General features: G+C 37.8%; 1 protein-coding gene across 6 annotated transcripts in view; it reads left to right on the top strand.

Annotated features, from left to right (window-relative positions):
• Positions 1–26,590, top strand: part of SCAPER (S-phase cyclin A associated protein in the ER) — a 163,810-nt gene that overhangs the window by 67,512 nt on the left and 69,708 nt on the right. For all 6 annotated transcript variants that reach the window (XM_054213746.1, XM_054213745.1, XM_054213747.1 and 3 more), the window contains 3 exons: positions 6,783–6,919; positions 11,163–11,228; positions 20,560–20,686. In XM_054213746.1, the coding sequence (XP_054069721.1) occupies positions 6,783–6,919; positions 11,163–11,228; positions 20,560–20,686 (330 nt within the window). The remainder of the gene's footprint in view (positions 1–6,782; positions 6,920–11,162; positions 11,229–20,559; positions 20,687–26,590) is intronic.

Genomic DNA, 26,590 nt, shown 5'->3' with positions numbered 1-26,590 from the left:
TGTGCATAATGGCAAGGTAGCTAATTAAGCACCGTGTCCCACATTGTATAAAAGGGGCTATAGGTTGGAAGGGTCTGGCCTTTACATGCCTGTTGCCGGACAGTGGGATTTGCCTCCAGCGCTGCTTTGTGCTAGCACAGGACGCTCCAGAGCTTATGGAAAGCGGCAGAAAATACTTGATATAGTAGGTGATGATCCTGGCCACTCCTGCCAGCGACTGGCTGGCTTCAGAGCAGAGGACTTTCAGAGCCTTCCTTCCCCGGCTGTTATTGCCCGTGTTCGGAGGGATATTGTGCTTCGTGGGAGCCAACAAGGAGCAACGTGTGCTCAAGAGAACAGAGGATCTTAAGTTAGGACTGCCCTGCAGCAACAAATGCCAGGCTGGGATTTTTTTCTCAACTTGAGCGAATACAGATGCTTTACTGCAATATTGTCCTACCTGTGCAGTCCTGCCCCGGGCAGAATTCATAAAGAGGCGACACTTACTTTAAAAGAAAGGAAAGGGAAATAAGTATTTGGGTTATGCTTACTCCTAGTTTTAGAATGAGGAGATTTTGTTAGGAAGAATTCTGTTTGGCACACTTTACATCACAATTTAATAGTGTTACTATAAATATTTGCTGAGTAGTGAAATGAATAGTAGCTTATATGTAATACAGAGGGCCAAAAGTGTCATAATCAAAGAGATTGGCTAGGAAAATAATTTTGTGGTTGTCTTCTGGTTTGATAAATACTTACATATCCAAGATTTTGTCTGTCAAGGCCAGATACATGGATGTTGTTGCTGTAATCAGGACATCAGATGGGGAGAGCTAGTCAAGAGAATTGGTCTTGTGAATGGGTATTGTATGAAGAGAGTTTCAATTAGGAAATTTATTCTCCAGCTGTTGTATTTTATATAGATTACCAAGGTTCAGAATCCAGTTTATGGTATGGTTTTCCTCATCCAAACTGAAGTGGACTGTACTCAACTGTATAGCATTTCAGCATTTTGTAGTATTTGCTACACTTTTCACGGAAAAATTTTCCAATTATGTTTGTTCTGGAGTCTGAAGAACTTACTTTGTTTCAGAGAATGTTGGTAGTAATGCCCTAGTACTTGTAATAGAAATAAGTCATATAAGAAAAAGGGGTGTAATTCAGTGTGTAGAGAAAAACTTGATTATTAGAAGTGCTTAGTCATCTAAAATTATCAACTGCAAGATAGGAAATGAACTGGGTAGGTTTTTCTTTTTCAGGCAGCTGCATGGGACTAGGCAGTAGCCAGCAAGAATGTGACTTCATGGGTGACCTTATTAGTTTTAGCTATAATGGTTCTGGCAACTGGATTTCTCATGTAGTTTGTAGATGAGGCCCATCTGTTGCTTTTGGAAAGCTTCAGGATTCTCAGTGAATAAAAGGCAGAGCAGTTGAGGGTGGAGGGAGAAGGGAGGAAAGGCAAAGACTTTTTTGTGAATAATCTAATTTCTATCTTGTCTGCTTTGCTGGGGCTGTGGTTTTACACGTGCATTTAATGTCGGTTCGTATCACCTTGCTTGTAAATGAAGTACTGAAGCTTGTACAGGAAATTTATTTCAGTTGTTCTAAAAATACCTTCAGTGTTATATAAAAATTATTAGAGGTTTATATGGCTTGATTTTTAAAGATCTTAAATGACAAGATGTGTGTACACAGAATGCCATTAAGTATCAAATTGTATGTATTTACCAGGTTACTTTCATGTTTTGTAAGCTTTTTCAGCAAGAGACAGTCTCCCGCTGAGAAGCAGGTCCAGCATACCTTGCGATTGTTAAAAACAACCTTTAGTTTTGCTGAATGCGTGTAAATAACACTGGAGAGAAATAACAAGAGCATTTCTACTCTAACACATCACTGAGCCATCGCCATCTGAGAATATATAGAGGAATATTTACAGGTTATCCTGAAGAAATGTATCGGCAGTCAGTTCTTGTTTCCATATTTTGCAGCTGTACATCAGTGTAGTACAGACTGACTGCTCCCTGGCATGGATTCTGCCATCTTCATAAAAGTTGATACCTTATTTTGCCACATAGTTGATCTCAGCTGTGCAACTAAAGGATAAGTTACGAAGTATGAAAAATGATGGCAGAAATCTGATGCGTAATGACCATTACAGCTGGTGGTATTTTAGTCCTGAGAAAAAAAGTATTGTGTTAGAATGTTGCTGGGTTTGTCATATATGTGTCTTTTGTTGTATGTAAGTCTTTAAAACAAAGCTTTTGAGAACTTGTGCAGCTAAAATTGAGATTGCTAGTATAGCAACTGAAACTCCAGTTTTTGGTAGGTGTGAATACAGATCTTAATAACAGAACCTTTCATTAGAAAAGAGCCTTTACTTAGTAATGCTTTGCATTTATAATGGCCTAAAGTCTCCAAAGATCTCATGGTTTATTAATATCTGAGGATTTGAGTGGTTATCAGTCAGCATGTGCTCAGCATAGCGGAGAATCAGTAATGGCCCTTCACATTGTCATAAAAACAAACCCCAGAATGTCTCTATGGAGAGGGGAAATTAGTCTTTGTAATTCCTACTGCATTTAGCGTTTGCTTATATAAAAATACTAATAAAAAACAGTAAAAGGCTTTCAGGAAGAAGTGACTAGGTTACCCGGTTACTCTGCATTACCTTTATTAAAAATTAAAAAAACCTGAAATTTAATATTTTCATTATTGCTGAAATAAAAGCATTCCGAAGATGAAACAAGTTTACTTTCTAAACACTGCGCTGGCTTCACTCACTTTCATACACTTAACAGCAATTACTTTGTTGGTACGTTAAACCTGTCCAACCAATGGTTGTGCAAGTAAAGTTACTCAGGAATTGAATTATTTAAAGGATTGGACATACTGTACTTCAGTGTGACTCAGTGGATTTAAAAACCTTTATTTTTTCGGATAACTAGTAGGGAATAAACATTTTTACAGTGCTCTGAAGCATAATATAGCAGCAGCTCTCTTCGGGTGTCACTTGTCATTCAATACCAAGCTCGTCGTTATACTAGTTTCACACCTGAGTGGTGTAGATCTGCCTGCTGTGCTAATCCTGCACTTTGATCTCTACCTTCAAAAAGTGACTCTTTTTGTGACACAGGGTGTTATTACTCTACTCTGACTTTAATGAGCTGTGCATATGAAGCCTGATATTAATCCGAACTGCCACATGTGAAAGCTGAGAACTCTGAGAAACATCGTTCACGAAGGCGCTTGAGTTCATGTGAACAAAATGGTTTGAAACCACCCTGTGTGCTATTGACAGCATGACCTCTTTTGGCCCTCATGGGCCAAGAGATGAATGTGCTTGTTGAACCCTGTAGTTCTCTTTGAGTCATCTGCTACACCACAGGTAGGATTAGGAAAAAGAGACGAATGTCTGCTGAGGGGATACAAGGCGTCGTCTCACTGATTTCTGCCAAGCAGAAGCCTGCTGCCATGTGTGCAGCTGTGGTCATGCGGTGGGAGGACAGGAGGCTGCCGGCACCTGGATGGAGAAGTTCTGCCCCTTTCGTAAGGTGATGTCCATTGCAAAGTCCAGTGTTACCTTCATTTTGTGCTGCTGTCACTTGGAAGGATATAGTAAATAGTTTGAAGATTTGCTGAACCAGAAAAAACAGTTTCACTGTAAACAAAGACATAGAACCATAGTCATAGTCCATGTTAGTTTGGTATATTACAAGTGCTCATGGCAGTCATAAGACATGAGATACACTGATGGTATATTACAGTGCTAGGCTATGCTAGTTCAGTTTGGAAAGCAGGGAGGTACATATCAAATCCCACCAAAATTGTATTTTTTTTTTTTTTTAAATAACTGAGAATCCCAAAATGTCACAGGTTAAGTAGTGTTATAGTCTGTTCTGAGGAAGTCCTTTCTTAAATTGAAGAACTCAAACCCATCAGTTTCCTGTGAAGTTTCAGCCTTATGACCAAGTTTCTGTTTTTTAAAAGAAAGTTTAAGGGAAAAGTTATTTTTCAGTGAGTGTTGAGGGATACATCTCTCTCAGGAGACAAAAATGAACTGGGGTTTTGTAACCCCAAAAATGAACTGGGGTTTCAATGGTTTGTGTTCTGTGCTACTACAGACTGGTTAAGAACCAGCTCCTCAAAAACTGGGATATTTTGCTAGTCTTGTACCACTGAGTCATGCTCAAAGGGGACAGCCTTTTAAGATACCTAAAGAACATTTTCCTTTAAGCACTTCTTGCTAAAATTAAATGGATACTATTAAGGTGTGCGGGGGGCAAATGCTTACAAAAGCTGTTAGAATTATGTTACGTATGGATACAGCAGTATCCATGGTTTGAACCACTTGGACCAATACATTGAGGGGAAAAAAGCTCAGGTGTCCTGGGGAGTTATCCAGGGTAGGCAGTGTGGCAAAGTTAAAGTCAGCGGTACTTTTACAATTTGCTTAGATTATTATGCTTTATTTCATATGTCGAATATTAATTCAGTATTCGTTTTGCATTCATATGATTTAAGATAGACATTTCAATTACTATTTTGACCAAATATACATTGCTAGGGTATATCATGCAGCAGTGCTTTACAGAAACTAAACGGTCTTTTTCCAGGAAATTTCACAGAGATTTATTTTGTTTTCAATGGGCATAATATTTTCCTGAATAAGTGAAAGAAAATATAGGTTATTTTCTGGAAAATATTGTCTATAAATTTTTGAACACTTTGCCTTTTACTTTGAATTTTAAGGATACTTAGTAAAAAGGAAGGAGTAACCACATCTGATTGTAGCAGTAATCGCTTTCCAGGATAAATTATCCTAATAAGCAGTGGTGACCTACACTTCATGATGTGTTCAGTATTCTGTAAGAAAAGAAATATAAGCCTCAGTATATTAAAAATGAGGTAAATACATTCTGATTAATGCTCATTAAACTAGTTGTTTGTTGTTATTTGTAAAAATGAACAATTAGTAGTTGTACAAGCAGCCATAATGCAGTGTGGAGATACAGTGTCCACTTGTTGCATCGAGGTGTTTGTGTGAGAGATTTCAACAGTGGGAATGTGTCTGTTAGTCTTTTATTAGCATAGAAGGACGCTGCAGTATCACACAGAACATCAGGTTACACATATTTTTCAACTGAAGTAGGCTAATTGTGGGCATTGTAGTGGTTTAAGTGGGTCACTTTTAAAATTGTGTTGATTAAATTTGTTTAAGTTTCTTGCACTGACGAGGAAGGGTCTGAAGTACGTTGATAGTTCAGAAGAGGTTAAATTCAGTAATGCACAGTTAAAATAAAAAGTAAGTTTAGAAGGGGCACTCGAGTATAAATCCTTCTTGATTGTTGAAATCTAACTTGCTGCATAGAGTACTTCGAGTAAATTTCTAACTTGAGAGAACTAAGGAAAAGTAAGGTACTTAACGGTTCAGCAGCTGTGGGTTTTTTGGCAGTTTGTTGGTTTGGGGTTTTTTGGGGGATTGTTTGTATGTGTAGTTTCTGGATAGGCCGCTGGTCATTGGAATTGTTACAAGCACCTACGTGTCCATTCATGGATAGCATAGGTCAATCACAATTGCGAACAGCTTTCGGGGAATAGCTTTGTTGGTTATTCATCTCTAAATGGTAAATATTTATTTTAAATGTAGACCTTGAACTGTACTGGGGTACTTTATGCTTTCACTGAAAGTACTTCTGATGAAACAGGAAATCTTTTGTAATGTCTTCTAAAAATCTTGAAACAAAGCATTTATTTAAAATCACATGGTGTAATCACATTCCCTTTTCTTGCATGCCGTCATGTAAAAACTGTACTATTTCATAATTAAAGCATTTCTTCTGTGTGCAACTGAGATTTTACCAATATTTTAGTTCAATGCAAATTTATTAATGTGAGAGGAAAAGTAATACTCTCATCAATAAATGATGAGGGGACTGGAACACCTCTCTTATGAAGAAAGACTGAGGGAATTGGGTCTCTTCAGTCTGGAAAAAAGACGACTGAGGGGGGATCTTACCTATGCTTATAAATACTGAAAGGGTGGGTGTCAGGAGGATGGGGCCAGGCTCTTTTCAGCGGTGCCCAGCGACAGGACAAGAGGTAACAGGCACAAACTTGAGCATAGGAAGTTCCACCTAAACATGAGGAGGAACTTCTTTCCTGTGACGGTGTCAGAGCCCTGGCACAGGCTGCCCAGAGAGGTGGTGGAGACTCCGTCTCTGGAGACATTCCAAACCCGCCTGGATGCATTCCTGTGTGTAACCTGCTCTGGGTGACCCTGCTCTGGCGGGGGGTTGGACTAGATGATCTCCAGAGGTCCCTTCCAACCCCACCGTTCTGTGGTGCTGTAACATTGTAAGTAGTGAATAGTTTCAGTGTATTTTAACAAAAGTTAAGTTTAGGTTTTCATGAAGAATAGAAGTCATAAACCAGAATTAGTTCGTTTAATATAATGAGTTATGTTGGTAGGGCAGGGCATTGGTTTTATGTAGCTGCAAAAGGCAGCTTGGAGAAAAGAGAGGATGTCGACTTGGAGCTCGTACTTCTTAAGTAACAGCTCTTGAAAATGAGGGACAATATTTATTCTCCTTTACTTCACTCAGTAATTATTCTCACTTATTACAAAACACTTACAATGTGTTCTTTCCAGTGTGAAATAATCTCTTTCCCAAAATGTATTTTAAATTTTTTCTTCATTTTCTTAACCTTTTGTTAAATATTTACCGCTGTTGTTTCCTGGGAAGATAATCTATAATGTCCATCGCATTCTGTGAGAGTAAATATTATTTCCATATTTTCTGCAGGAGCACCTGTCATTAAAAAAGTACATTGTGGATATTGTGATTGAGAGTTCTGTTCCTGTGGAACCTTTAAAAGACGGAGAGGAGAAACAAAAAACCAAAAAGAAAGCCAAAAAGCTAAAGGCGCGGATGAACTCCAGGTGGTACAAATTTCTTTTTAATTTTTTTTCTTTAAGTTTTGTCTAAACTTTATCTTTTGACCTTTAGTATGAGTGCAGTGGAAGGCTGAAAAAAGATTTAAAAATTATTTGCTTTGGGAGTGTCTTGAAAATAACACTGATGAGCCTAATTTATGGCCACTTTCTCTGATTGAGAAAGAAAACTGAATATCGATCTGGAGCCCTTGGTTTCACCTGTTAAGAGCTTTTCTCATAATTGGATGCCAGTGCCCTGCCAAAACTGTAGCCTCTTCTAGCATACAATAGCATGTTTAAATTTGTGTAAACCATGCCTATTTTTCTTTCGAGCTATTGATTTTTAAATGAAGTATCAAAGAAAATCAATAGTAATCAACAAATAGAAGTCAGCCTGCTGTAGTGTCAAATCCCATGACTAAATTTAATCATTTTTTGTTGCCTGCCACAACAACAAAAAAGTTAAAAATATCTTAAAATGGAAAGTGAGTTGTCAGACCTGCAATTTGTTATTAGTCTAAGAGGTGACGTCTGCAAATCAATATGATATGCAGGACATCATTATATCATGAACTGGCAGTGTCAGTCTTTATAGCCGAATAGTCCCCAGCTGAGGTTAATGCTTAACTGAATATTATAACGTATTTTTGTATTTATCTCTAAAAATACTTTTCAGAAGGTAAGAATCATTGTTACAAATTTTCTCTGCTTTGATTTTAAGCAAGAAGGGCTACAAATAAGAGAAAAACAGCTGAACGGATTTTTAGAGCTGCAGTAAAAATGAGATGTTTTATTAACTCATGACAGTGCTAATAATGGCACATTAGTCTTCAAAAACAATACTTTTACAATGTATTACTGTTTCTGATTGTTTTCATCTTTGGGTGAGCTAATCCATTGTCTGAATACCATATTTGAACACGCTGTTGATACTGGATAACATATTCTTCCAGGTTTCTGATTGCTCAAGATGCAGTGTTATTAACATTACCTGTTGATTTAGTGCAGTTATTGGATCCAATTTTAATTCTTTCTCAAGAGCTGCTTCTGTTGAATTTGTCAAAGATTTGTCAGACCTAGGAATGCAAGCTTAAATAATAATTTTTTATTGGCACTGACAGTTGAAAAACTTTTTCAGAACGCTTTGAATTCTTATGTGTCAGACTGTTGGGTGAGTCAGCATATTCATCATCAAAAATTATAATTAAACAGTAATAAAGGGGCATCATTTTAAAAGGTGATATACTGTTGAAAAATACAGTGAAAGTTTCAAAATCTAAGAGGAGTTATATTGGCAAGACATGAAATTCGTATTCATTAAGCTTGTTTTTAGTTTTAAAGGGTGACTAAACTTTTCAATGGGATTACTGTCCTTGAAGGTGACTGAGAGTTAAATTGTAGATTTCATCATGAGTTCTCTAATGTTAACACAAAAGATTTGCTAATAAAAATGTCCAGTACCAATATGAAGCAAGGCTTGTTCCATGGAATTTCAAACAAAAAATTGATGGGAGGGGGGGAAATCCATTTGGGAAATTAACTTTAGCCATGCAAGTCTTGCCAGTCTCCTACAGTTACTATAATTGACACTTGAGTAATAGTAATGGGCATAGTAATGAGAAATACTGCCTGGATGTTCCTGCATTTAAGCTTATTACTGGTAAGGTGGGGAGGTTTTCCATATTCAGAAAATGAAAGAGGATTATCTTAAGTTATGTGGCTAAAGCAATTAAAGCAATAACCTCAGAATTACAATATGAAATACGAAATTAAACAATTTAGGTAACGTCTACTATGTTTGCCCAACAATCTGGACAGTACTGATGTACCTTAGACCACCAGATGGCTGGGAGTTTACCGCTTAAAATCAAGTCAAAACTCAGGTGGAATGTATAGTTAAAGTACTTAATAATTAATCTATTGAGCATGGTTTGAAGGTGAAGAGCATTTGATGTCAATAATTCACATAGTTTCACAGGTGTTAGCAGATTATCTGCAAACCGTGTTTTAGTACATATTTGCAACTATTCCTCTTCTCTAGAAAAATAAATAGTTATAACAAACCCCCTTATTCCTCAAGACTTGAAATTATACATTCATTTCAGTTTCTAGGAAGCTGTGATATTTTAAACTTGAAAAAAATAAGCAACTGCATCCAAATAGGTTCCTGTTGCACTCCTGAGTTCCTAGATCTTAAATCACTATTACAATAGCAAAGCAATGAAGGGCAAGGGTGAACGAGGGGACAAATTGTGGTCAATGGGTTATTAGATATGTTGAGAAGTTTTTTTTAGTCTTATTAATTATATTTATAACCTTAAGCCATTAAACTGGTGCTATAGCAACAACTGATATATAGCTAAGTAAATTATCTCAGGTTAAACGCGTATGTGCTGTGAGCAGAATACTTGGGTACCCGCATGGCAAAAGGAGGCTTGATGAAAGCTCCAGCAGTAGGAGGTGTAGTTTGCAGCTGGGAAGTACGCACAGCTGAGGTATGCTTTGCCATGGGGTTAAAGCACTCCAGTCATCTTCATTTAGTAACAGATATTTTTAGGTGATTAGTCATGTTTGACTGACTTGTCTGTACAAAACTCGAAGCTGAAATGTGTTGTTTCTGGCTGAGAGGCAGGAAAGAAGGCAAGAGGTTAATAAAGAAATCTCACCTTCATGTTTAATACTAAATTCATTTGTGATTAATAGTTTTATTAATGATCCACAAATCAGAGCTACTGCTAATGTAACAATGTTTGTGTGTAGCGTAAGTTGTATAGGTTAAACAAGCCAAGGGAAAATTTGAGTTGCTTTGCAAACCTTGATCCACTTGATTGAACAGAAAATATAAAGAAACATTTAGTGTATGTATCCGAGAGAAATAACAGGAATTAAATAATATTTTTTGCAGTGCAGCAATGAACCATATTTCCCATTGGAAGCCATTGTCAAAATCTTAAATTTGAAAAAAACCCAATTGGACATTTGTAAAGTTGGCAAGAATGTCAACTGACCGCAGCTAATATTCAGAATACCCTTAAAATTAATAGGAAACACCATTTTTATGAGTGGAAGTTGCCCTGAGGCATTTTTTTTTCCTACTGCTGTCCTAAGGGGGTTTTGGCACTTTCCTCTGGGGCTTGTTATGGATGCTCTTAGTAGAGAGAGACAGATCACATACCTGATGGCAGATTTAGTCCAGCGTGCCAGTTAAGTTTTTTCAGGTGCGTGTACAGGTTTTTTGAAGAATTTTCCAAGCCGTGAATGATGTTGTCCCTTGTTCATCTGAGAACACAACCTCAAGAGGCTTGAACAGTGGATCTCCCTGAACTCCCTAGAGATCCGTCTTGCATTTCTGAAGTCTTCATTTCAGAATAAAAATCGAAAGAGCAATTTTAATGGATCAAGTTAGCTATTTTTAACAGCTAAATGCTGTAAAACTGCCTGCTGGATGTTTCTTCATTGCAGAAGTCTTTCTGAGAATTGAGTTTTTCTGTATCACTGTAGTGTCTGGATTAGTTTTACTTTGTGTGTGTATGTCGTTATAAAAGATTATTCCAGGATTACCACTGCGCATCCTGGTTTGGTTGATGAGCTGGTGATGACTTTCACCTTTTGGCACAGGCTGGCTGGAGTCAAAACAAGCAGTAGGAAAAAAAAGTCCTGTCTTCCTCTTTCTGCTTTTTGGCATATGGCCAGCTTAAATAATACTTTCAGGGGACTAAAGAGGTTTGTGTTTCTGTTTCCAGCAGTAAAACACTCACTGGTGTAAGTATTTACTACTATGTTCTGTGCCTAACAAGGTTCATTATAATAGTCGTTCATTACATAAAAAATACTCCTGAACCTGTAAATATAACAAATTATTTATATGTTAATTATAATCTCTGTGATGTAGTGATCTTCTGATCTGCACTAAATTACTAATATTTTCCTCTGACAAATATGATAATTTTATAATAAGCTGTAGGTTACTGCAATTCTATATATCACTTGTACCAGTTTTTACCATTCGGAAAGTCAACATCAGTGCACAAATGGTGTATTAAAGTTATTCTAAAGTAGTGATATTAATAGTAAATTGTTAATGGCTAATAGTTAAGCATCAGTATGGATTGTGACAGGCAAGAACAGACGGAAATGCTGTGCATTGCTATGAAATAGAAAAAAACCCAAAGGTTTAGAATTACCTTGCTGATCTTACATTTGTACACTTTAGGCAACAGTCAATAATAATGAATATTTTCTTCTTCAGGGCAAAGGAGTATGAGAGTCTGATGGAAGGAAAAAATGCTGTCTCTGATTCCCCATTTAAAGCTAAGTAAGCATTTAACTTTATGTATTTTAGACATAAACACTTTCTTTTTCCCCTTGTCTGTAGCAGAAGTGCTTCTGAAATTTCTGGTGGAGCAGGTGTGGTTGGGTTCTCATTCAATATGGGGCATAGTGCCATCTTCGATTACGGATCAGTTGCTAATACAAAAGGTCAGACCTTATAAATGCGATTTTTTCTGAAGGCTTTGTGTATCTTAGAACATGTAAAATGCAATATTAAATTGAACATAATGTTCATCCTTTATTTACCTGGAAGCAAGAAGCTTTGTACTTCAAGACTGATGGTAAAAATTCGGCACTAGAGTTCTGGGACTGAAAATCTTATGTTTGGCCTCCATTTGTCAGAAACAGAGGTTCATAAGGTAAAAGTGCAGATATTTTAATGCATAAATGTCTTAATCTGGCATTGAGCTTTTTAAAGAATAGACCTTTTTATTGTCTAAGGTAAGGCACAAATGAAAACATTGGATGGTAATATTAAAACACGACATAGTATCACTGGCAAATTCCTCCTTCTTAGTTTGAAACTGAAAATTGCTCAGCTTTTGCTTTCTGATTCCACTGAAACGGGTTGGCAAACGATGCAGAATATTTGGATTTACAAAAAGCTTTTGACAAGATTTCTCACCAAAGCTTTCAAAAGAAACTATATAGCTGTAGCATCAGAAAATCAGTTAAAAAACTGAAAAGAAATGGAGTGTATGATCAGTCTTTGCAGAACTGGGAGGTTACCGGTAGAGTTCTGCAGTCCAACGATGTTCAGCATGTTCACAAGTGACTTGGAAAAAGACGGCAGGCAGTGGGGTGACACAGTTTGATGATGATGCAAAGATATTCAGGATAGTAGGGACAAAAACTGATACTGAATGATGGTTTTGAAGAGAGCGAGTGACTCAGCGGTAAAGCAACAGGTGAAATCCAGTGTATATTAAGTGCTACACAATGGAGGGGGAAGGCAGAGCTCAATTATATCTTCACATACCAAGTGTGGGTAGTTCCAAGAAAATATCGGCTCAGTACTCTTAGCAGTTAAAGGAAATCCTTTGTTAAAATTATTTAGAAAGGAGCAAAACCAGAATGTCATTTTGTACAAATGCCTGTGTCATCTGCATCTTTTGAATACTACGTGCAGTTCTGGTTCTTCATCTCAGAAAGGGTATGCTAGAATTGTTACAGGTTCAGAGAAGGCAGGAAAGGAAAACAGTAATAATTTCTCATATGACTTCTGTATTAGAGATTAGGTAAACTAGTACTACTCGTTCTGGAGAAAAATCTGATAATGGGAGGAAGTCGTAATGGGGATATGTTACAGAGATCTATTAATGGCATGGAAAAATGGCATGGGTGTTGGTTGGTTGCTGTGCTTCCTGGTACCAGAATGAGGGAGCACAGAATGAAGATGGAGCCAGGTTCAGAAGAAACCAAAGATGGTAATTCTTCCTGCAGTGTGCAATTAGGTGTATGGAACTCATTGACAACAATCATGCAGATGCTAAAAGTTTACCTGCATTACTGCAGTTTTAGGAAACTACATCGAGCCCAAGAAATTCCTAAGCTGAAAATGGCGACAAGAAAGGGATTAGTAAAGAGGATTATATATGCTTGTCCTGTTCTTAATGTTCCCGAGACATCCATTTACAGTTCATAGTTAAACAGGAGAGTGGGCAGATGGCGTGCCTTTCTTACAGTTGTGCTCACAAGTCAAGAGGCTGTGGTGTCTCAACAGTTGGATTCAAATACCTTCATCCTAAAAATCCTGAACATCCTAAGATGTTCAGGGTCCTTGCTGTTAGGCTTCCTTGGTTGGACGTACAGCTAGCCTGTATGCTTTACCTTTCACACAGTCTTTTCAGTAGCTTGAAAGCCTGCTGCCGAATCTCAGTATGTATTTTGAAATAATAAAAATCCATCACTGAGGTTTGACATAAGAAAATGAAACATCTCCACCAGATGGCACACCTGCATAAACACATTGGGGAAGAAGGTTCTGTTGTTGGCTTCGTTTCTTAATAATCAGCACTTCAATTTGCAAGATTAGTTTCATGGCAGATTAAGACTTATAGATTTGTAGCTCCTGTGTTTTGCTTTTCTTTGCTACCAGAAAATAAAAAATTAGGGTCTAGTTGTCAGAAAGTAGAAATGTGGGGGCTTTGGGTGACTCTGAAAATAACGATAAGCTGTAGTGCTTCCACTTTAGTTTCTTTCTGAGTTCTGATTATCAGTGACGTAATTTGGTCAGTTGTGTCTCAGTTGCAAAGCAACAGAAACTCAGATTGATGATTTTATTTTGTTTTTTTGTAATCTCCTGACTGATCCTGAATTTGCCACTTTAATTTCTCTTTACTTAATGAAATGCTAGTGTGCTTTCCAGCAGAATCTTCTCTTCCATCTGCTTTCTTATTTTCCTCCTTTGTAGCCTCGATTAGGGCTGTAACCTTTTAGATGTGAGCTGGTGCGATGGCCACTGTAGCTCACTTTCATCACAGATCTTCTGGGAGATTTCTCTTGCAGTCTTCGTGTAGAAATCTAGTGATCTAGCAGATGCTTACATCTAAATTTTTAGAACATAGTTTCAGATATCATAGTTATGGTTATTTCCAAAATGACACAACTTTTTACCTACCATCAGGGCTCTAATGTTTGCAAGCTTCTTTGATATTGAGGGGATGGCAACGGGAGCTCAAGTATGAACTGAAATAGAGGACTGTCCATGAGTCAACCAGAAGCCCAGTTTATTTCTATTAAAATTCGTTTACTCTACACAATACATTAAAAAAATCGAGAAAGATAGGGAAGGGTAGTTTTATCCCTTTAAGGGAAAGAATGAGAGAACAAGAAATTTCTTGAGGCAAGAGTTTTAGCCCAGACCAAATCCTTTACATGGAAAAACATATTCTTAATACAGGAAAAATTAACAGAAGACCACCTTTTTAACAGAACGAAGCATAGGATCCCACTTAACCAGGAGCAGTAGGATGAAGAATCAGCTGAAAGAGACAAACAGTAGTAGATCTCCACTGAAACATTATTACATCAAGAAGCTATGAAAATAGACTGTTGCCTTTTTAGCCAGAACACAGTGTACTGTACTATGAACTAATATTAACGGCTACTGTACCTGGCTGAGAGAGAGCAGACTCTTGCCAATACTGGGAGTCTTAACAGCTATCCCACACACGCTCTCAGGAGATCTGCAAAGTTATTGAGAAAAGTCATGTCACAGAATGAAGTGGGTAAAAACTGAGTGTGTGCTAAGTGTGTTCTTTGTGTCAAAACAAATGCCTTACTTTTTGTTTATTCCAAAGGAAGGTTTGAGGTGTTCAGATTGGAGTGAAAGTGTGCTAATGAACAGAAAATACTTTTTAACTTAGTGGGCTGTGGAATTTAAAAATGAAAAAGTTTTTTTTTTCAATTCCATTTAAAATGTGACACAATCGGTAGATTTATTTATTTGCTTAACAGCAGCAAATGCATTTTAGAATGAAATCATTAAATATAACTTTCCCTTGTGCTTCCTTGCTTATGTCACATTTCTGGACTCCCTCTTCTCCTCCCAAATTGATTGTGTCTTTGCAAACAACTAAAACCATTTATGGAATGCAATTGCTTATCTGATTTTAGTTCTTAGTCATGTTGTCAGTTGTTACAGAAGAAAGACAGAACCCAGAATTAGTCTTTGGCAGGTAAAAAGCCCTTTTAGATCACCTTTAAGATTAAGCCACCTTAATATTATGAGACCGCTGATTTCCTGCTGCAGCTGATAGATTGTTTCAGTAGTTCTTGTTAGTTCGTGGTTTGCAGATTTATAAAACCTTTTGCACTAAGGAAGCACTAATCCAAGTGCTTTCTAAGCTTGACATTGGTAATACGCTAATATCAATAAACAGACAGGGTTTGTCTTGCTTTGATAGACGTGGTATGTACGCCTTTTTCAGTTTCAGGGTACTGACTCCGTTTCCTCAGTGCGATTGTGAAAAGCTCTGAGTAGTTCTGTTTTAGAAACAAGAGTTCTAGATGTCTGTAACAGATTTTTTTCTTTTTGGTATCTATTAAAAAAATTGTGTTCCTTACTGTGTATTTGGAGGGGGTGGGGATAATTCCAAATACTGCCTTATTTGCTAGGTATTTTGCTCTCTGAACTCTTTCATGTGAGGAGAGGGACTTTCGAGAACTACGGACATTCTCACCTGGGAGCAGCCAGGCTGTTGCTCCCTGCCCTCTCTCTGCTCTGCATTAACTGCTTGGTCACAGACGGCACTTAGGTCATTTTATAAATGCTGGTGGACTTTTGATGGATTTGTAGTATTAATTTGTATTCTCTGGAAACTGATCTGTATGTAATTATTTAGTGTCCAGTCTGTTAAGTCAGCCTGTCAAAAGGTGTGTCAGTGATGGCTCTTTCTGTTTGCAGCATTCTTGGGTGTCCATCAGAGCACATTTTTTTAAAGGGAAGGAAGACTTACTCACAAAATGAGTGTTACTTACATCTACTTACTATCTTCTACTCCAATGGCCATATATTTCAGTGTTAAAGTGATCTGCAGGTAGCAAAGTGTAATTGTCATCCTCTAATACAATCAGGGAAAGTAAGGTAATGAAAAATTGCTGTATGCCTAAAGGAAGTTAGCAGGATTGCAGAAAAAAAAACAACAACAAACCCAAAATGAACCCCTTAGTCTAATACTTTGAGCTAGTCTCTCCTCATGCAAGAAGGAATTGGGTTTTTTCACTTATTTTTTGTTTACTTACCCTTTTTTTTTTTTTTAAACTATGAAAGGGACGCTTCAGATAGTATGGAAATGGGAACCACTATTATCCTTATTATCCTGAAAAAGGACTGCAGCACAAAAAGAGGAGAGCTAGGAAATTAAAAATTTTTTCCTGTAAGAGTCTGCTGGAGAAAAGATGGGACTGTAGTGCGAAGTTTGTCCTTGCAGAGACCCCAAGCTAAATACCTTTAACGATACAGTTTTTTCTTATTTCCTGTATGATACATCAGTGCATTCACAAGATAAACTTACCGTGTAGTTTTCTTGGTGTAGTAGACTAGGGTCCGGTTAGGCCAGTTAAAAGATATTATACCAAAATACTGATTACTGGAAAAAAATCAGACAATCTCTGAAGCGGGAAGTATTTGTGCAAAATTTAGTTACCAAACAGCTCTATGAACTATAGAAGAGCTGAACTGTAAATAAAATAAAATAAAATTCAATTAAACTTAAAAAAAAAGATTAATACCTGCTTTATGATTGAGTGGATGGTAGATTTCATCTTCAGAGAATTGCGAGAGTATTCTTGTAGGAATTCAAATAAGAAAATAATTTTTGTAGGGATTTTCATCATTTTTCAGATAGCCTCCATTTCAGAAAGTAAAGAAGGTGTGTGAAGCTGTAGATATAGGTGTTTCATGTCTAGCAGTGTTTGGGACTAATTCGAGATGTAGAGTGGTGTTTTCCGTTGTGCACCTAGAGCGGTGGGAGTATGCCACGTGTGCCAGCACGTATATTAATTTTACTGCAGGGGGCCAAACTGCAGGCAGCACAGAATAGTGCAGGGGCTGCACGTTGCTTTGGGAGGATCCAGCGTAACTCCCTGTTTTGGGCTGGGCAGGAACTGCCACAGACTGTCTCAGTTCTCTCCAGGCACAGGCTGCATCAGAAAGAATCGGGGCTGTGTGTCCGGCTGGCGGCTGGCCACCCACAGCAGGAACCTACAGGAGGAGCAACTGCTCCTTCCATACAGGAACTGCACAGAATCCAGCCCTCTGCCCAGTCCTACTAATCCTTCCTTGCATGCATTCAGTGTACGGCCAAGAAATCATGGATTTAAATGTGGAAGTGCTGAAATACATTGATGTATTTCTACAGATGAAATGTGGCCTATAAATACAGAGGTCCTTTTCCCTTAGCTTATAAAATGTGTTAAACTTGCTAAAAATATTTAGCCCACACTAAAAAGAAACCCTTAATTCACACAATACTTAGATGTAATTTTATTTCTATATTTGCTATATAGACCTCTAATACGAATATCCCTCATTTATCCATTTGCAGTGCAAAAAGAACAGATAACACATTTTGTATTTTTTATTAAAGTTTACGTTATGGTAATGTTCCAAGACCAATCAGTGCCTTCTGTCCTTATGATATTTCTTATGCATTCTGAATTATCTGTTTGTGGGCAATACTAAAATCTTAATTGGTGAGGTGTAAATAATTTTAGATAGAAATACGTTAACTTTAACTTTCTCTTTTATTTAGCCCAGTAAATTTTCAGTTATTTATCATTCCCTGTACAGCACAGTAAGCACTGGAGGAAAGCAAATTGGGGGACAAAATGAAGATTAAATAATTGTCATGAAATACTTGGATTTGGGCTCAACAGTATTTCCACATAGTCACTGGATCAGGTGTTGATACAATCCTCTATTAACCTGCAGTGCACACAAGGAGTATCATATGTACAAAGAGTTCCCTCTTTCTAAATCCATTCATAGCAGTGATAAATTCTATATCCAAGCACAAGTCATCTTGCATAGATTCCTAGTCCTTTGAAACAGTCCTAAAATTATTCTTTCTCTGACACTGCCAAGAAGTCAGTATAAAGAATGTTAAATTAAACTACTTTTCCAAGGTTAACTCAGTGGGAGGAGAGAGTTTTTATTTCTCTTGTGCTCACATAGCGTACGTTACCTTTTTTTGGCAGATGACCAACATACAGTAGGATATAAGGACATGAGCGGTAATTCTTTAATGCAGCAGAACTGAAAATTTATTCTGCATGTTTCTTACTGTATGATGTTGAACACATGCTTCGAATGTTTGAATTTTGGTAAAATTGTCCAGAAAGAATTTTAGAAAAAATGGAAAGGTGGAAGCTTTCCCTTGAGAGTTAATGTGTTGTACAGCTTTTTTTTTGGTTTTTTTTGGTGGTGGTTGTTGTTGTTTTTTTTACCTGAGGACAGAAACCGAAGATGACGTTTAACTTACGTAGCATCTTTATAGACTGAAGAGAAAGAAAGGGAATTTGTCAACAGAAGTAACAATGTAATATGATTATTTTCTATCTGAGTCCTTGTGAGTAGTGTTTTGATAAACCTTACACATTTTGTATGCTGATGCCTTCTGTAGATTAGGAAAGTCCCTTTCTTTAGCCTCTGTGGTTAATCCTGGTTGAATTCCGTTCCTCTGTTGTTAAATGAAGCAAATGAAAATCCGTCTCGCTGTCTTCTCTCAGATGAAGTTACAATATAGCATGGTGTGTTTTTTCAGTGCTTTATATATGCTTTAATGATGGAATTTGTAGATGTTTCAAAGAGAGAAAGTCTTTATTTTTGCTTAATGCCTTAGGATATTGCCAAGGCAATAGCCATTCTAAATCACATTCTGTGAGAATACCTGGAGTATTCTGCTTCTAGATCGTCTTCTTGGACTGCAGCAATGTGACTTTTCCTTGGTGCTGCAATCCACTCCTTACACTCGCCAGAGTTAGTGGTCATCTGATTTACTGTCCCAGTTCTGCAGTTATTTGGGTTTTGGCTTTTAATTTTCTTTCCCATTTTAGCTCGTGGCTGACTGAGTTAGACAGAGGTTTCCTCCAACCTCATTTTCCACAGAGGAAATAGCAGTGCAGAAAATCTCATCAGGATGTAATCTCCCTTTATTTTTCTTGTCATAGAAAAATCCTGGCTGAATATTAGTGGATTCAGCTGACCAGATGATAAGAAGTCTAAGACACAAAATCTGCAAGTCTTTTTTATTTGTACTTTAAAAACATATATGTATTTTCAGAGTCTTTTGAAACCTTTTAACAAAGTTCGGGGTTGGGGGGTTTTTTCAAAGAAAAGGTACAGAGTACCTGTTTCCTATTGATTAAGTGGAAACTCTATTCTTGCCCCAAATGAATATTTTGAATTTTTTTTTTTTTTTTTTTTACATATGTCACTATTGTGGTACACTCCCCAGCCATTCTGTCTCCTTTCATGCCTCTCAGAGACTAGATAATGTAATTTTCTCTTTACCGTCACTCTCTGGTCACCTTGTGAATGCTTTTAGGCCCTTTTACACTGATGATCTCCCATTTTGTGATAAGCATTGATACTCTTCCCCTGTCTTTTTCTTCCTATAGAGCTATGTTTGCTTCTAGTCACAACAGTATTTCTCCCACTCATTCTGTTCAGTTACCAGCTTCGTCCCGCTTTCAGTACAAATTGCTCGATAGCTCAAACCAAAGGTGAACCAAACACAGAGCCTGTCAGTAAGAGCAGCCAGTCGCAGATATTGAGGCAACATTAGATGAACACGTGGCAAGTACTGGGTGATACTTCTTCCCTGCTTCTCTCGGCCTCCCATTAAGGGACTCTATTTAGCATTTGTATCATAGAATCATAGAATGGTTTGGGTTGGAAGGGACCATAAAGATCATCTTGTTGCAGCCCCCCTGCCATCATCTGCCTTAAGGCCTCTACAGATGTAAAAGTCTACATCTGAGCTAGTTCTTAACTTCGCATTCAGAGCAAAGAAGGATACATTACAAGTATGTTGTGACTGTATTATTTTAGACCTTAGGATGAGATGAGTGGTGCCTTGGAACTGCATATTTCTCCTCACTGCCTAGCAGAGAGCATAGGTGAATAGCCCAGATGTAGATGTATAAAACTAAAATGAGTCCTAACCCACGTGTGTCTGCATCTCTCCCACCTCTGCATTTTGGCTTCATTACTGACCCTCATTAATAAAATGCCCTTTCTGAGGTAGTCTGCAAAGTCACTACTTTTCACTTATTCAAATAACCCTAAAGAGCCATTTCTTTTATGATGCCTATAAGAAATTAGCCAAGTCGTCTGCTGTTCTGTTTCCCTTACTCATCTCAAGAGTGAGCTACTCAGCTAAGTGGGCGGAAAGGATTGAATGATGGAAGAAAAGGAGGATGAAAACATGTTGAAATTGAGGATGGCAGAAAGTAGCAGGATAAACTGTGGAGGAAGCACAGGGAAGTTAACGCTATTTAACAACAACAGAAAAAAACACGTAGTTAATACAGAAGCACCTTTATGGCTGTACTGTTTACATTATTTCTGTGTCATTTCCCTGAAAAAGGGGATAGTGAAATGTCATAGATGCTGTAAGCTGACTGTACCTCCTTGCTGTATTGCATAGTTTACATGCTGTTCAGTATAGATGATAATACTTTTACACAGATTTTGATGACTGCTTTACTGAGATTCAGTTAGCAGAGTTTCATTACATAGAGGAAAGTTTACATGATCAGGAGGATTTTTGCTTTAATAGCTCTTTGTTTTCTGTTTAATGTTGAAGGTTACAGCGATTAGCAAAAGACCTCTTAAAGCACCTCCAAATGCAGGATGGCTGTTCGGTGGGGAACAACAAAGTTTCTGGTCTGGACAGAACTTTAGGAGAGATCTCGCGTATTCTGGAAAAAGAGGTATTGTGACTGTTATGGTATAACTTATGATTAACCTGTAAACTGTGTTGCCCTCAAATATCATCAGTTTGGATTTGGGAATGTTTTAAATGTGTACTGATGAATGCGTGACCTTTGTGTAACACGCAGCGTCTCCTCTTACTCTTTTCTGTGGTGGTTGCAGCAGTGAATGCTTTTGTTTAGACATCAGATTTTCTATAGGCAGTTTTTCAGAAATGCTGAAAACGTGCTTGACTGATGCTAGATCATCTGGATAAAGACAAGCTGTACTTCCACTGGATTCTTCATTAGGATTGTTTTTAACCTGGGTCATTTCAGTCATCTAGTTTATAGTGTGTACCTACAAACAGCTTTTCCAATAAGGAGTCAAAACAATTAGCAGAGAACAGACTAAAGAACTGGAGCCACCTTTGCTATCACAGCCACCAGATTGTGGTGCTACGGCCGACTTTTGAAGGAGCACAAATCTGTTGGAGTACAACAAAACCTATTTTTTTGGGGGTAGGTCTTTGATAGGGGATGAAGGTATGGTGTGCATATTTACATGGCATATTTCTATGTTTTGAATTTTTTTTAAGTGCTATGTTTGTGGAGCATGTTTTGATTTATGGTAAATGTTGGATTTTTTTAATTGATAGCATAGCATTTACATCTTTTTAACTGTTTTATCATGGTCAGTGTGCTGCCACAGTGCTTTGTGTCTTGGTATGCATATTTTTGCTCCATTAGGACCACAGTGTTTGAGTTTTCAGCTGGAACGTTATGTTCTGTTTTCTCTCTAACCGTTAGAAAATACTTCTCTTTCGTATCTGTAATCAAGAAACCATGAAAATTATTTCTGAGAGGAGTCAAATTAATGAAATCTGAGGAGGGGTTGCATCATTGTTCAGAGTTAGTGTCTGCGAAGATGAGAGCTCTACTTGATGCTTTTCACAGCTTAGTCAATGTGGCACACAATTGCTAATAGCATATGCTTTGAAATACTGAATGCTGCCCGGGATGCATAGGGTTCTTGCCATGTGTTCTGTCAGTTGCTTTGAGCTGCTGAGCAAGTTTAATAGCGTTTTTGAAAGACTTGTGACATTTTCAAATTTTGCAGTGTTTGTGTTAAGAAATTAATTTGTCAATAATTATTTATTTCAAAATCTAGAAATCACGTTGCATGAAGACTATAAAAACATGTATTGTTTTTGAAAGGTAGGTAAATAATTATTGGAAACTGTTATTGGGAAGTGATGTTGTATCCAGCCTCTCATCAGTAGATGTTTTCTGAGGTTCTTTTAAATAAGACATGAATTGCAGCTAAATGTTAATCGTTAATTGTTGGTAACGTTTTACTAATAGTTGGTAACGTTTTACTGCTTGTTGAGTCTGCAGTGGAGAAGTAAAAGATCAATTTGATAGTATTAATAGGCATGCGTTGCTGATTTGGGTTTTTACCCCCAAAACATTACTCTGCCACTGAAGAACTGTTATTATATCTGAGTGTCCTAATCAATAAGGTCAAGAAAGATTGATTTCAGTAGCTGTCGCTGTGTTTACGGCGCAGATCGTACATAGTCATTTATAGAAGTGGATAGTAATTCTCTTGTTAACTTGCAAGTCAAGAAATCAGCAGACACATCTTACATGTCAATGGGCGGTGAAAAGAATCTTGATGGTGTCAGTCAGCGACTGAGAGGAGGAGACTGACACTGTTAATTGAATTTCCCTGGAGAGCATAAAAATATACCATAATGTGGGGGGAGGAATGAGCGAGTGGGAACCACACAAGCTGTCAGTGTGTGTGAGCTGATAACATTGATTTACCCTTGCTAATGGCCTGGGTTGAATAAAGAATTGCCCTGAGGGAGGACAGAGTTCACTACAATAGATCCTTGCCACTTAGTAGAAATTCTTCAGGCTCAGAAGAAGTTGTGCAAAAGTATTATTAAACAAAATTGATCCAAAAATACCTCTTTTCAGTCATTCTGTGAAACATTGGGGTTTTCTTTTGTTAGTAGTTTACACTGACTGAAAAATGTATTTGTACAGTCTCACCAGGGAAATAAAGATTTGTTTTACAAACCATGAAATAAAATGCTGAGCTCCTGTTGGTAAATAAGAAGAATAAATACCATTAAATTTCTCAACAGAAGGAAGAGTTACTCAGCTCATTAGAAATTCCATGACTACTAAAACAGCATTAAAGAGTGGGAATGTATTCTTTGTGCAAACTTGAATCACAAAAAAGCCACACACAAGAGATTGACAGCCCTGTCTGACTGGGTTTTGCCTTCAGGTAGAATCGAATCAGACTAAAAATTCCTTTTGGCATTTAGTCTTCATCTGTTGTGTTTCATAGTAATGAATACTGCTTTTTCTCACTTCTCAACTTCTTTTATAACATGAGAACGTTCTAGGATGAGGCAAGCCTGCATGACTATTGTGGTAAAGTTGATTTTGTTTTGTCTGCCTTCCTGCTCTGCTGAAGTAAGCAGATTCTGCAGTCTGGGCCAATATAGCAAGAAGAGTTTGTTTAATGTAAACTAAAAGTTTTCTGTATTGTCATTGCCTCTGGATGGTCAAATTTGAGAAATCGGTCTCGCAGGCAAAGACACGTCTTAACCACTGTATTTTTTGAAGTCCTGTGTGTTTATTGTAGCACCTTACCTGCTTCTCGTTGACGCAGAATTCGTAGGCTGCTGCCGGTGTCCCACGCAACACAGCAAAATCAACAACTTTTACTTTGAATCCAGTGCATGATTTAAGTGCGAATAACTGAAACAGGAGTTGCTTTGCTGTGCTTCAAGTGGTTGTTACATCTCCAGACCTCTTCTTGGTATGTCCATGTTGGCTTACTTGGATGAAGCTCTACAACTGATAGAAGTATTGCACCGTGTCCCAGAAAAGGATTTGTAAGTAAGCAAGTTGAAGCACAGGTTTTGAGGATCTGACAAGGAGCATCGCCATTAATTGCATGCAGCCTGTGGTTCACATGTATTTTCATCAAATAAACATAAAGGGAGCTAAAAAGTCATAAACCATAAGGCTTTCCAGTTTGAAATAGATTTGTACCCCTCAGGTCACATGTCCCTGCTTCTGCTAGAGACATCAAGCAGGAGGCACAAATCTGGATGTGGGTGCCTACGCCTGTTACGCTGTCCCGGAGATGTATCTACAAACAGGGACTGCCAGGGTGCTGGCTTGGGTGTGCGCTAGGTTGTTGGAAGGGAGTCCTTGAGTTCTGTGCATGGTCTGTCATCCTTTCTGGCAGAAATCCTGGAAGGAAGTTGTATTCACTTTCACCTCTACTTTGTTTAAAAGTATATTAAAAAAAACAAACATGCGCACAGACACAACAGCAAAATGCACGCAAATGTTACCAGAAAGCCCTGGCCTGATGTTGGCGGGCTGTCATATGGGACTCTTCAAGCTCTTAATAAGATCTGATAACGCTCAGTTTAAGATCTCCCATGAATGGGCCTTTGATGCTAAAGGAAAAACTCATGTACCCTCTTAAGGAAGGCAGAGCTGATGTTTGGAACTGCAGGGCTAAAGCAGATTTTCTGCCACAGTTCTTTTGATTTTATACATGCTCATTCTTTGATGAGGCTAATTTTACACATCCATTACCAAGGGTAGCAGTGTGTTCAGATGTGCAACGAATGCTGGATTAACTGCTCAAGTTCGACTTGAGCACTCACACAGAATGTCCTGCAGTAGGGAACGCTGTCAGAAACCGGTATATTTAAAGCTGTATAGCATCTTAGTGTGACTACAGGTACAGTTTTAAGTTGCTTATAATTATATCATTTATTTCCCTCAGTCTATGGAGGTGAGGTTTATTGATTAAAAAAACAAAACAGTTTTCTACTATACAGATGTTAGATGTTACACCGACTGAAGTACATATGTATTTCTAAGGCCATGAACCTGACTAGGGTCAGAGGTTACTGCCTCTTGGGTGGTCATCCTTAGGCTGGCTGGCAGACCATCACTTCCCTAAAGTACTTCCTAAAATTTGGTTTTAGAGGGATTTTTTTGGGTCCATGTTTTAAAACTCCTACTTTTAAATGTTTGAAGTATTCTGAGTGGTTTTGGTAGGTGTAGGCTAGGCAGAGATGGCAGACACCATTATTTTGAGGAGCGTGGCAGGATGCTGCCTTCAGTAAGGGTGGTGACACGCAGCTGAGGGCAGTAGCCTTTTCCCCTGGCTCAGCTGCAGCTAAACCACTGCAGTTAAATCACTGTAGTTAAATCTGTACAATACTTACGTGTGACATCTAGACAAGCCCTTAATTTGTCTCCCTCCTGTCCTTCTGACTGGGAGTATGACACAGAGGTTCAATATGATCATGAGGGCACCTCAGGATTTTTGGAATCCAAGTGCAGCAGTTAACCTGCTTAACTGGAATTATTTTTATATGATGGTTCTCATCAGACCACTAGTTTGAAAGAAATCTTCATAACAACAGAAGTTAAAAGATTCCTTTAACTAAGTGATCTGATGGAGAAGATCTTACAGCTGTGTTCCTGAGGAGGGGGCTGCAGCCACCGGGGAATTATAGAGGTTTTATACATGTCCCAGGCTAAGCAAACATTACAGCTGAACTCACATGTCCCTCGCAAGGCACAAAGCCCCAACAAAGAAGGTCTCACTGTTTCCGATGTTCGTAGAACTTCCTATGGTTTTGTACAGTTTTGAGGATAGCTGTGTTCCCATAGCACTTATAGTTACTCACCAGCTCTCTTCATACAAATCTAGAAGTAGCTGCTTTTCAGTAGGCTAAATTTCAAGATACCTCTTTTTATTACTAATTCAGAATAGTATACTTACTGGAAACAGATTTCGGGGGGGGGAAATATACTTCCTTGGAAAAGATGTAATTTTGTAAATGAAAAATGTGTGAATCTGAGCTATTAATTGACTGCAGTGTTTTAATACTTTTTTAAAAAAAGGATCTCAATGCTTATGACCTCTGGAACGTGCTCTCTCAGTGACCATTAACGTTTGTTTTGTGTCAGGCAATGTTTTTGGTTTTGCGATTTTTAGATAGATTTTTCGGCCTCCTGCTTCAGCAGTCATGATGTCAGTTATTTACATTTCAGTAAAATGTTTGTCGTAGCTTTCAAATACATGGGGACTGTAGACAGACAGTGTTTATCCCATTGTAAAGACTGTCAGAAATGGCTGGCTTTAACAGCACACTCAGGCCCCATATTTATGTTTTATTCTCTAAACTGTCAGGCCCATTGGGTATGGTGACCACAGCCAGTGTGAAGATTAATAGGCCAGTTTTTGGAAGGCAAACTGAATTGGCTGGCCAGTTGCTCCTGATATTTTTTTTTTTTTCCTCCCCAATAATACAAATTCTGAATCGTCAGAAACCAAAACAATAAAATTAAAACTGTTGAAGAACTAAGGTATGGAGCAAGAGCCATGTTAAATGGAACATGTGTAGGCTTTTGTACCATTCATGATAAATTTCTTTAAAAGTCTCTATGGAGATTTAAAATTGCCTCGTGTGTGTATATGTGCATATATAAATATATATATGACATGTATATACAGACAAAATAGATTTTAGAAGCAAATACTGTATGCTATAAATACTCAGTATTGTTACTTGTTTAAGTATATTTAAGAATACAGTGGGACTTGCGATTCCCAAACTCTTACATGTTTAATTTTGGTGCTGCAAAAATTTGTGAAGCTGGCTTGAGCACGTAGGCAGCTGCGTGTTTCTGGTGTAGCAGAGTAGTGTAGTCATCAAAAAGCGGATCGAAAGACACTGAATATAATGGCTGGATTTTATTTTTCAGAAGAACTGAATTCTGGACCAGCTGAAAGGCAATAATGTATCTTTAAACTTTTCTTAACCTGATTATATTTGAACTGGATGTGGCATTATTGCTGCACAT

The sequence above is a fragment of the Rissa tridactyla genome, chromosome 9, assembly GCF_028500815.1.
Source record: "Rissa tridactyla isolate bRisTri1 chromosome 9, bRisTri1.patW.cur.20221130, whole genome shotgun sequence".
Classification (NCBI taxonomy): domain Eukaryota; kingdom Metazoa; phylum Chordata; class Aves; order Charadriiformes; family Laridae; genus Rissa; species Rissa tridactyla.
The sequence above is the reverse complement of the archived record's forward strand: the minus strand, read 5'-3'. Positions and strand labels throughout refer to the sequence as shown.